The 12,460-nt window shown below is 40.5% G+C and overlaps 1 protein-coding gene across 7 annotated transcripts in view; it reads left to right on the forward strand.

Moving 5' to 3' along the window:
* Nucleotides 1–6,880, forward strand: part of LOC147030766 (tensin-1-like) — a 434,197-nt gene extending 427,317 nt beyond the window's left edge. For all 7 annotated transcript variants that reach the window (XM_085875172.1, XM_085875169.1, XM_085875171.1 and 4 more), the window contains 3 exons: nt 2,519–2,587; nt 4,810–4,842; nt 5,309–6,880. In XM_085875172.1, the coding sequence (XP_085731298.1) occupies nt 2,519–2,587; nt 4,810–4,842; nt 5,309–5,450 (244 nt within the window). In that variant the 3' untranslated portion in view covers nt 5,451–6,880. The remainder of the gene's footprint in view (nt 1–2,518; nt 2,588–4,809; nt 4,843–5,308) is intronic.
* Nucleotides 6,881–12,460: the final 5,580 nt, after the last annotated feature.

Genomic DNA, 12,460 nt, shown 5'->3' on the forward strand with positions numbered 1-12,460 from the left:
ACAAGCTGCACACAAGCTGAATGAAACACAGCAAGAAGAGGAAGGGGAAAGTGGGATGAAACAGAAAAGGAACAAACCAACCAACAAGTAAAGGCCCTGTCACACCTTGACGTTTTAGCCAGCGTATGCAGACGTATGAAAAATTTGGTGAATACGCTGGCACACGTCGAATACGTTATGGGTAAGTTTTGTATACGTAAAGAGCACACTGAGGCATGCTGCTATACGTCGTAGTACGCCGAGCTCGTTGAAAATTTTAAGCATGCTCAGAATTTTTCGACGTGCTTGGCGAATGACTCGCACGTTCCACATACGCTGGCCATAAGTTGTAGGCACGTTATGCGATCGTTGACACACGTTACTTGTAAGTTACTCATAAGTCGAAATACATCGAGGTAATGGCTAGCGTACCCGAAACTTATTTCTAACCTATGAGTAACGTGCTTTGAACCTATGTGTAACGTATCTCAAACGCATATTGACGTATGTAGACATATTTGACGTCTTCCAGACGACCACAGAACTTACTGAACGTGTTTCTAACTTAGAGCTACCGTATAATGGCGTATTGGCAGCGTTTCGGGGAATTGGTATATAAAAATGGGGTTCACACAGGAGGAACCCATCAGTGATTCAGACTCCATGGTGAGTAGATGTCCATGTCAGTATCAGTAGTAGTAGTAGTAGTAGTAGTAGTGGTAGGTCCATGTCAGTAGTTGTCGGTGAGCGTGATGGGGAGGGTGTGGATGATGATGGATCCTCCTTGCGTCCGCGGCCACGGCCACGGCCAGGAGACTTCTTTGCAGCATTCTTCGACGTTTTCTTCGGCATGACGGTGATGTTGACACTTCGATGTCTCGTGCGGTTATGATTTGAATCGTCGAGCGGCAGCCTTTTAATAGGCTACACCACGTGATCGTCGGCGATATGCTGCCGCGCGCTATGCATAAGTTAGACTCTCGTTGGGCATAAGTTGTGAACGCCGACAACACGCTAAGCATTCGTTGGTATAAGTTATCTATAAGTTATCGAAACGTTCTGTGTACGTTACTAATACGTTATGCATACGTCCAACACGTTATTATATGCCAAAATCTGAAAAAAACAACAATAGTTCAGCGTATGCCAGCATTTTAGATACACTTTGATACGTTGCCATACGCTGGCTAAATCATCAAGGTGTGACAGGGCCTTCACAAACGAAAAGAGGTGAGGGAAAGAAGGCAACATCACAATGACCTGGAAAAAGGGATCACTTCGGAATGGGGTAATTTGGGGTAAAATGGATCATGAGTATGGAAGTGGAATGACCTGAGGTACGTAGGTGGTGAACAGCTGTCTTGAAACCTTGGAGGGAAGAATGGGGCTGAACAGACTGGGAAGCTGGTTCCACAGGCGAGAGAAAAGAGAAACAAATGAGTGGAAGTGAGCAGCGAGCCTGGAGTTTGAGAGATTAACAAGAAAAGGGTTACTGGTACACCATTTGTGCCCTGCAGAAACCTGAGAGGGATAGAGCCAAGAGAAGGGAAAGGTTGCAAGGCCAAAAAGGAGGCTTTAGAACACACAGCGACCACCAACCCATCTGCAATATGAACATACCAGATGAGACACTCAGCTTTGTCGTGGGAGATCCAAATTATTTTGAATGCCTTCCTTTTCACGGCATCAAGAATGGCAAGGTGTGAGGCAGGGATGCCAGAATGGGAAAGCAGTGTGGGAAATGGGAAAGCATCAACCTGTGAATAAAGGTTTTGCAGGTTGTCTAAATTTCAGACTGGCCAAGGAAAGACCTTGCATGATGTAGGGTGCCCAGTCATCTTGTAGATATGGTCTGCCCAATATAGATCATGGCTGATGGTGAGGCCCAAACGCTTGTGACTTAACCACTTCAAGCAGTTTGTTTAGGAAGTAGATGGGAGGGTTTGCCAGACGGTCCTTTCGGAGAGACAGGGTGAGTGTGTGTGGTTTGTCGGGATTGAAAGACATTCAAAGTGTTCGACCACAGCTCCTGATATGTTTTGACGTTTCATTATTTTTTTAGCAAGAGCCATATTTTGCTTCATATCTAAATTTCCATCGAGAATTTATCGTGTCATTGGAGGAATGTTTTGATAGTACATGCCGACATCATGGTACATTGCACAGTGCTCTGGAGCACCCACAGATCGTTGGCCATTTTGTTTCTAAAAATTTGATAACTTATTATTTAGTTCGAAATGAATGTAATTATGATAAATTGGAAGGTAACAAGTCATAAGCTCATTATATCGTTTCAATTTTTAACTTGGATTGAGTTTTTGGCAATGCTGCTCCATCATCACTCCACATGCTCATAACCCTCCGCATGTCACCTTTAAATGGCTCCTCTCCTGTTCTATTTCTGAAGCTTATCTCAGCTTCGTTATTCGACACTGAAATTTATTTTGTGTGCTAAATATTTCAGCCTTCCTGGGTATAATAACCCGTCTATACTACAGTGACGGGGAAAGCTTTAATCAATGCTTCGTCTCTTTTACAGGTTGTTCTTTCGACGTCATTACCCTGTTGCATCCATTACTTTTTGTGATGTGGACCCTGAACGAAGACAGTGAGTTTTTTTATTATTTAAAAATATATTTATTCATCCAGAGGAATATCTTTTCAATAACTTTGAATCTAATCTTAACCCTAATAATAATATTAGCCAGAACATGCACGCACGCACGTTTTCCCATTTTATTGCATGCTCCTGTAATAATCCCTGGATTAAAAAAAAAAATTTACATTTTGCACTGCAGTTACCATAGAATGGACACATACTTACAAAGGGAATGACAAATTCAAAATGTAACTCATAAAGCATGTGGTTATCATGTGGTTAGCAACAAAGGGCCACAAATGCAATGTCATGCTTTTTTTTTTAAGACAAAATCTACATTCATGGAGGAGCAAGGTGAAAGAGGGCACAGCATACTGACAGTGAGACAACATGCCGATACAACACGGAGATGCACAAACACAAGGAGAGAGAAAAGAAGAGGAAAGGAAACACAGCAACCCATAAGTATATGCAGAGCTGCAATGAAGACACAAAAGATCATGGCTAATGATGGACGATGACCTGATATTGTGGTACACTGCCAATTTGAAGCCGTTGGAAAGAACAGATTGAGAAAGGAGATTTCAAAAGTGGGGGAAAAGAGGAACAAAGGAGTCCAGGTGGGAAATATGCTTGGATATTTTAAGATTCACAACAATGGGGTTGCTGGAACAACATGTGTTACCTGGAGGGACTGTCGAAGGAGAGAGGGATGAAAGAGAAGAGGTTACAAGACCTGAGCAGAGGTGGTAGTAAACAATGCGGCCAAGAACCTGTCCATGTGGAGAGCGCAACCGGCTTTGTGCTTCTACTTTTTTTTTCTTGGAGATGCCAATGAGATTGAGACCTTTGATTCCACAGCATCCAGAAGAGAAAAGTGTGGAGGGACACCAGCCCTTAGGAGAGACCAGTGCTCCATTAAGCTCTGGACAAAGGCTTTGTTGTCTGTGTAAAGTTTAGATTTATTGAGGAAGAGCTTGACAGTAGTGAGGATACTTAGTCTATGGCTGGTTTTGGAGGCCTTTTGATGCATGTTCTGCCCAGGAGAGATTGTAGTTGATGGTGAGATCCAGAATTTCAAGGGACTGAACCTCGTTGAATGGTTCATTAAGTGTAAAGAGCTGTATGGATTATTTTGACTGTCCAAGTGTGAAATGAGCATCTGATCCTTTCCAGATACAGAGAGGGAAGGTGTTCCTGCTGGCCTGTCAGTGGGATGTGATATTGTACAGCAACATATGGAATCACATGATAAGGGGAACAGATGGTTTCTGGAGCAATAGGAAGGTCATTAACGTGTACTAGGAATACGACTGAGCCAAACATGCTGCATTGGGGTCAGACTGAGACATGCTGCAGAGACTGCAAGGTCAGACTGAGATAGATTAAAAGATTCCATTGAGAGATGTGCGCTCACACCATGAGTGTCATGCAAGTCCACAAGTCAAAAAGGAATGCCACCTTGTATTCCACAGGCAGAAAGCTTGGCAAGCAGAGCAGGGTTCTAGACTGTGTAGAATGTCAGTGATCTTTCCAAAGACACAGCTCTGATTTCTTGCTTGCGATTCAGAGCCTGCATCGATTGTTGAGAAAGAAACGGCAGCATTTATAAAGTTGAGTGGCTGGGACAGATCATGCCATTTGTTAAAAGGAAAGTCTGATGTCAACTGCAATTTTCAATTTCATGACTTGTTTTTAATTGTAAGAAAACTAACCCAGAGACAGATTTAACAAGATGCCCATCAAGACTTTGCCAGTAGGAAAAGAGGGAGAGCAAGATAATTTAACAGTTAAGACCGATTAATGCCCAATTCCACATTTGAGACTCCCCACACACATGAAACTGATACAAAAGGCACAAAATAAATGTACAAGACAGCAAGATCCACAGTGCTCCACAGCGTAGATAACCAGACAAGTGTTGTTGAGACAGATCTATAATGTGATCCTTCATGTTAGAGGTAGTTTAAGAGCAGATGTGCTTCTTCTCACGTATAAAGCATGTCTTAACCAATCCTGCTGCCTGCATTTAAAAGATGTGTATTAACCCTTTACTGTGAGGCATGAGTCATTTACTCATACATTATTGTTGATGATCGAAGAAGAGACTAAAGTATACACGAAGTGTCGTCGACATTCATTTGCTTCGTACATTTGTAATGCGTATAGAATAGATGTTTTGCATGGTTCACTTATTTCTTGCTGATTATGACCTATCCTCCACTGCCCAGGTGGACAACACAAGACAGCGTGACCGGTGCAAAGTGAGATTTATTTTTAACTGGCATTCTGCACAACACTTTCTTGCATTTGTATGCAATACTTCACAGTCTTGTAGTTTTTATTATCAATATGACCATCTTAATTGTTCATGATCATTTGATTGCTTGTGATCCTGAATTCCCACGTCCAAACTCCTTAAAGTACATCGATATTTCTCATAATGCCCATTTGATTACTTGTAATTATATGTAAGAGGTTCTCCTCAAGCCTTAAATAAAGATGTGTAATAATATTTATTTTGAAGAAGAGCAACATATTGGTATATATATATATATATATATATATATATATATATATATATATATATATATATATATATATATATATATATATATATATGTCAAATATGTTACATTCCTTGATGAATAATATGATATGCCCAGAAGCTTGAGGAAGCAGACTTGAGAAGCTCTGAACTTTGTTCTCATCGGTGTCCTCACTGTGCAGGCTTTTTGGATTTGTGGCCAGAAAACCAGGCAGCTCAACAGACAACGACTGTCACCTGTTTGCTGAACTTGAACCAGAGCAACCAGCATCTGCCATTGTCAATTTTGTATCCCGTGTGCTCCTTGGCTCTCAAAAGTTGTGAACAAACTAGTAAAGCAAATGAAGTGCATCACATATGGCTTTGAGAAGAAACTTCACTCGGCTGAGCCTGGCACAAGAACTGCTGTAAATTGGAAAACTCCACACCACTGTCTGTGATGCCCCCACGGCTTTTAGGTTGTTTGTTTGTTTTTGCAGTGATTGTGGAATTAAGATAGTTGGCCTGTTATTTTGTGCTGTAGTTACTTATAAAAAAAGGAGAAAGCAAATAGATTTTACTCGATGCATAGTGTTTCTTTCAAAGTCACTGCTGCTTCATTCCAAGATACCTCATCATAAAGTTTTACAATATGCTTATATTAGTAAGTTCAACTGGTGCCTGACGAATTCAACAGATAATTTTGACATAGTTCTGTTACATATGCAACTCATTGCACATTGTAAGTATGACAACTGCATATGTATTTACAAGGTATTGAAATGTGATCGCTTTGGTACAGAGTAAGTGTTTCAGATAGTCTGAGATAAACTCGCAGAGAAACTATAAACAAATTCGATAAAACGATTTGTATGAAATGGATCTTGTTAGGAACCATTTCAAATAGTTTGAAGGTCGAGGTAATCGTTTGCTGAATGTTTTCTCTGTGTTTATCCATTGATTATATTTTGATGGATTATCAAAGGTGGTTTGGCTTATTGTCCGGGAACAGTTAGTGCAAAGTTTAAAATGTTTAGAATGGGAAAGTGAATGTCTGTTACACTAAATGAGAAAGTGAGATCTCTTCGTAAAATACAACCCCTAAGAGGAAGTGTGCAACAATAAAGAGTAGGAGAGGGTGAGAGAGAGAGAGAGCCAGAGTGTGGGAAAGGGAGGGACAGAAAGTGGTGTGAGAAAGAGAACACCACTAAAAAAAAAAGGCATGAATTTCATAAACTTTAATTTTTATAGATTCAGACTTGCTTAATTACCTGATTGGAGATTTAAAGGAAACCTCTTCAAACAAAGAGCAGTACAGTTTCTAGCAAATCTGGCTGAACTCAATAGAGGGAATAAAATAGCACTTGTTACTTTTACCTTTAAGTGCAGTACAGTATAGTTTCATATTTAGCTTTAACTTCTCCAATGGAACAAAATTTATCTCAGACGAATATAACTTCACTCTTCCTGTTGTGATGTGTGATTCTCTACTTGGCCACCTGCACGAGTCGATGAATTTCCCTTTGCTCCCTGTCTGGCTTGCGTCTTCCAACCTGCTTTTCCTTCTGCCTTATTTCCTTGTCTGCACTCCTCTTTTCACCCTGCTTCTTATACAAGTCAACCATCCATATACAGGGTGCTTCCTTATTGCAATTTTCAACTCTGCCTCTGTTCTATATATTGTATTTATCATCATATCCCAGATTTTATATTCTTCATACTACTTATGGAACATGTACAAAATATTTACTTTATTAATAAAAGTATGAACTCTATTTTGCATAGGGATTTCATGAACATTTAAAGATCGACACAACATAGCAGCATGTGGATAAATTTCTTGATAATGAAGAAATTACACTGCAACACCTTTATTTATTTCTTACCTGAATGATCTCAACACAACACAAATCAAAAACTTCTGAGGAATTGATTTTATTTAAAAAAAAAAAAAATCCTATTTGGAAGGATGTGAACTACAAAAATTACCTTGGTAAAGTACAATGTACTTGTTACATCCAAATTTGGCCTGATCTATTTCATACAAGTCAGAAAAAAACATTAAATTAAAATGAAAAAAACATGTTGGGGTGGAATCCCCTAAAAAACAAGGTCAGAAGGAATGACAAGGAAGGAATGGTGAGGTAGGAACGACACCACAATTCTTTTACGGATCGCCATCATGACATCGTTTGACATTTTTGTTCTAGGTAGCAATAGTAACAATTATATGAATATGTCTAGGTTGGAGGTGGTTGTAGATTTGTAGTGTGGGTTGGTGTAATTGTGTATTTTATTTGTTGTGGGATTGACAAAGAAAAATGAAAAGATGTCGTGATGGCAATCCTTAAATGGATTGTGTTGTGGTGTCATTCCTACCTTGTCATTCCTTGCTACTTTGTTTGGTTGTTTTTTGGGGGATTCCACCCGACCTGTTTTTTCATGAAAAAAAATGTTTTTCCTGACTTGTTTAACTATTTTTCCCGATGTCAATGCCAATGACTGACGTCAGTTTGTAAGTGTCGCTCCTTTCATTTAATCTATCATCGATGATGTACCATACTCTTTATGGAGTGTTGGTGTTGCCAAAGCAGTTTATTGGCAAGGGTTATAAGCGAGGTGATTTGGCATTGCCTTCCCAGCGTTGTTTGGCCAAGCACTATCCTTTCAAATTCTGAGCGTCAAACAATGAAGCAGCACATAGGATTTTTAAAGTAATTGGTATGACTCGGATAGGGTTTGAACCACTGACTTCTCAGACTTGGAACGGAATAATTACGTGGCAGCATCATACATGTGAACTGGTGCTTGGTTGTCTGTCTGCACATCGAGGCAGGAATGTTAGTAGTACACAGAAATGAGAGGGGGAGTGCACAACTTCTGTGGAATGACAGGGTGAGTACGCAACTATTCGCACTGATTTTAAATTTGTTTTGATGGAATAAAATTAACAGACAGAAATATATCTAGATAATTGAAAGGGAAAGTTTTGGTTTCTTGTGTATGACGAAAAGGTGACAGTGACAGAGTGACAACAACAGAGGATGCAGGTCTGCAAAACCAACTGGGTCAGAAGGATTGTGGGAGTGAAGATTGTGGATAGAAGGATAGATCAACTGAAGGAGGAGATTGTTGTGCAGATTAACTTGACGGGGAGATTGCTAAAAAGCTGGCTGAAGTGGGCTGGTCATGTGGTGTAGATACATGAAGAGAGAATGGCGAAGAGAGTGGATTGGTTGAGGGGGGAAGTTGGGAGGAAACGAGGTATATTGTGGTTGAGATGGGAAGATTGTGCGAGGAAGGATATCAATGAGGTGGGGGCACTTGGAGAGTGGAGAGAGTTGGCTGAGGACAAGGAGAAGTGGAGGAGTATCATGTTCAAGGCAGGGCAGAAGCCTTGGCAACATTGGACCTGACACCTTATAAAGGGAAGAGAACGGAGACGAAGAATAAAAGCGATAAATTACCTTATTTGTTCAATCCACCGTTGCTTAACACTTGGTTCCTTTGGAAAACAATAAAAGCTACAGGTATGACTCCATGAATGGTGATTACAATCTGGAACAAAATACTGTACCATCTACACATAACTACGACAGCCATCTTTTAAGAGAGTAAAAAACCAAGCCATGTATTGTCAAGCCAACGAGACATCATCGCTTTGGTCGTTTGTGATTTATTATCTTTTAAATCCGGTTAAAATCTATTTTGTTCTGCTATAGGTGCAATACCCAAGACAGAATTTCACTTCCTTCCATTTGAATCATTGTAATTGCTTGAGCCATTATTGTGCTCGGCTGGATGACATTATCAACAATTTTGAGGATGAACAATTCGGCCATTTTGCGATCTCTCAATTTGGTGCTTTAGCGATGTATTCTGGTGTCTTTTTCAGTCTTGTTAGTTATGAAAATGTTAGAGTATAAAAGGTACATGTTTTAAATTCTTATGACCACTCTATAGTAGTTTTTAACCATATATATTTGTACACATTTGAATTGGCGGCCATTTTTTCCCCTTGCCATCCCTACATATGGAGGACTGCACTATCATACTCCATGACATGGAAATATGATGTAAATAATTCCCTCCCTCTCTTTGCCCCCACCATCCTTCCTCTACTGTATGCATTCAAAATTAGACTCCATTAAAGTGAAACTTCAGGTATCTGTACGGTCTATTTTGTAGGAGCACCTCTTTCTGCCAAAGATTCTAACAGCTAATTGTTCATTCGAAAAAGCTGCAAGTTTGGTTAGGAACATATATTTTAAAGATCATTGATCACCAAAAGTCTTCATCGTAGTTTAAGGAACTATCAGGTTACTCCCATTGTCAGGAAATGTTACGTACTTGCAGAGGTGTAAAGTGTGATTAGACAGTGATGTAGGCAGGGGCCAATTTATTTACTCCTTGTAAAAGTTATCATGAATATATATTCTCTACATTAGCATAAAGTGATTGCCAGTTGAATAGCTTGATAATTTTTGGTATACAAATTGGTGAGGCTCGTGGAAGAGCTAGAATGGATCCGGACGGATCAGGACACAACAGAACAAATGGAACAGCAGAAGGAGGGGTGGGGGAACATACCAACAGCAGGGCTGAGGGACAAAATAGATGGTGACAGACTATTAAAGGATGCAGGTAAAGAATGAGCAGTGGGCTTGGATTTGGTCTACCCTTCAGCTGCCATTTTGATGCTGGGGATAGACAAGACAGACACAGAAGAAGCTGAGGGATCAGAAATGACAATACTTCGGAGAAAAGGAGCAAAAACTTCATACATGGGCTCAAAACAGACAGAAGCAACAAGCCAACTAGCCGAGCACGAGATGAGTAGGACTGACTTCAACAGGGACACAAATCCGACAATTCAATACAACTGGGTACGATTTGGCATGGAAAATTAGACAAAAACATGACCAGCAACACATGAATGAGAAACGTAAAACAATGTGTCTGGTCTGGAAAACTTAGCTTTGGTGAGCTGGAGTGAGGAACTCATGAAACAGCATCATATGTGGAGGAACCCAGAACCTGAAGTCTGAAAACTTTGATCTCCATCTACCCTTCATCTATCATTTTGATTTCCATCTACCCGTTCGCGTCCCAAATCCATTCTCTACAATACATGGCAATTCCCATCGCTAGTTAATGCATTGTAGCAAACCTTATCACTACTCATTGCAAATTACTCACACTGACAGCAGTGTCCCATGTGGTAAAGTGTGCAGCCATCTTTCGGGAAACATGAGTGAACGTTTCCAACGGCAGAAGAAATAATTGGAGTGATGCTTCAACCAGAGATCAGTAGTGATACTGGTATGGATGAAGAGTGGATGTAGAGCCAAGTATCAGCATGTCAGTCTCCACTGTATTGATATATTGAGAAAACTAGTAATTTAAGTTGCCCATGCCCGCACGGAATTCTAAACGGGGTAGGATGAAGGAGGCAAAATTGCAAATGGCATCTTCTGTCATCGAGCCGGCAATCTGTTAGCAACAATTTACATTAATCTGATGCCATTTAAATGTTCCAATGGTGTCGAGGTGCTCCATTTGAAACGGTTCGATATATATTAGCTTTTTCATGCCAAGGGTCCATAATAATAATTTGTATTAGTGTCAAAGCCAGTGACCAATTGCAAATTAATAGTTGGAGAATTCATGAACATCCATGTTTGAATTACAGAGAAACAAGAATTCATTTGCAGAAGAGAGAACATCTCTAATTGAAAAAGTAATCTAGGTATCATCATCTATTATTAACATGAGAAGTGAGTTCGTGTGTCACACTTCATTCTCAAGGGTTCCTGCTGTCCTCGTATAGTAAACATAGGAACACTGGACCTGTAGCTTACTGGGCCCTGGCCTATAGTCCATCGGTCAATGTAAAAATATTAAATCTTGTCATATTTTTGTATATAATCTTGGCAAATGCATTTAAATTCCTCCAAATAGTATTTAGGACATAAAAAAACATGTTGCCAGTTATTCTATTTGGTCCCGGGGTGATTTCTGAGCAAAAGTATGAAAAAAATTTTAGTTGCCGTAAAAATATTTTTCAATTTTTGGGGAGCCAGACTTTTGGCAAATGCATTTACATGCATTTCAATTCATCCAAATTATCCAGTAAAATACGAAAACAAATATTGCCAATTTTTCCTTAAGGTATTTTGTGCCCTCAGAGTCAAAATATGGTTAGATTGTTAAAAAAAATTAATAATACAAAATACTACACTAATTCTACTAACAACTGATATTTTATGATCTTAGGTAACATACTGGGCTGCAGGCACAGATCTAGGAAATTTCAAGGGGGGGGGGGGCGTCGGGCCCCACTCACAAGTGCCAAAGGCGCGAAGTCCGTGAGGGAGGTCTGGGGGTTCTCCCCCAGAAAATTTTGAAAAATAGGCACCCGGAAATTCGTTTCTGCAGCCTGCTTGAGGCTCAGCAGAATCTCTAGCAAAGCTGGAGTGTATATGTGAGAAAATTTGGCATTTTTTTGGTCTGTGGGGGGGGGGCTGTAGGGGGGCCCTGTGGGGGGGGGAGGGCGGGGCCCCCCCCCCCCCCCCCGTAGATCAGCCACTGGTGTCACCTAATTATTGCATTTGTTTTGTAAGTTGCAGATGAATACGTCCCAGCTACGACTTAATTGCTGTTACAAGTTCTGATTGCCGACTTGTGTCAAGCCCAACATCTGCACCTTCACAGAGAACATAAACGAAGATGACCACCTCTGCAGCATTAGGAGAACCACCTATAGAGAAACAATCAATTGACTTTGACCTCTGCCTCAAATGCCAAGGAGAACAGTGGGTGAACACTAAAAACAAAGGGAGAGAGCTGGAGTCACTGACGTATCCAAAACGTGAAAGCTATCAGAAATTTCTTGACTATACCAGTCAAAGAGCTGAATATAGGAATCCTGACTTCATTAATTTGAATCAACAGCTGCATGGTTTGTCAGTGGAGATCTTGGAACGAAACCATGCTGTATGGCACAGGACATGCTACAGTGAGGTGACACACAAAGGGCACACTGACAGAGACAAAAATAGCACCGCAAAGCGGGCGTAACCCCTCAGCCCCTTGACGCAAACCAATTTCAAGATGGTGGCCACATTGAAAATCGCAGCACGCCCATTTTCGAAAAGAACCTTCCTCTACTCAACCCAAACACACCCAGCAAAAATGGATTTAATCGGACAAGGCGTTCTCGAAATTGACGGAAGCCAATTTCAAGATGGCTGCCGTGGCGCCACAGTGAAAATCGCAGCATGCCTATTTTGGAAAGGAACCTTCCTCTACTCAACCCCATTATACCTCACAAGAATAAAATCAATGTGTGAAGC

The sequence above is a fragment of the Eptatretus burgeri genome, chromosome 3 (assembly GCF_056783735.1).
Source record: "Eptatretus burgeri isolate ZD-2024b chromosome 3, Ebu_testis_v1, whole genome shotgun sequence".
Lineage (NCBI taxonomy): Eukaryota > Metazoa > Chordata > Myxini > Myxiniformes > Myxinidae > Eptatretus > Eptatretus burgeri.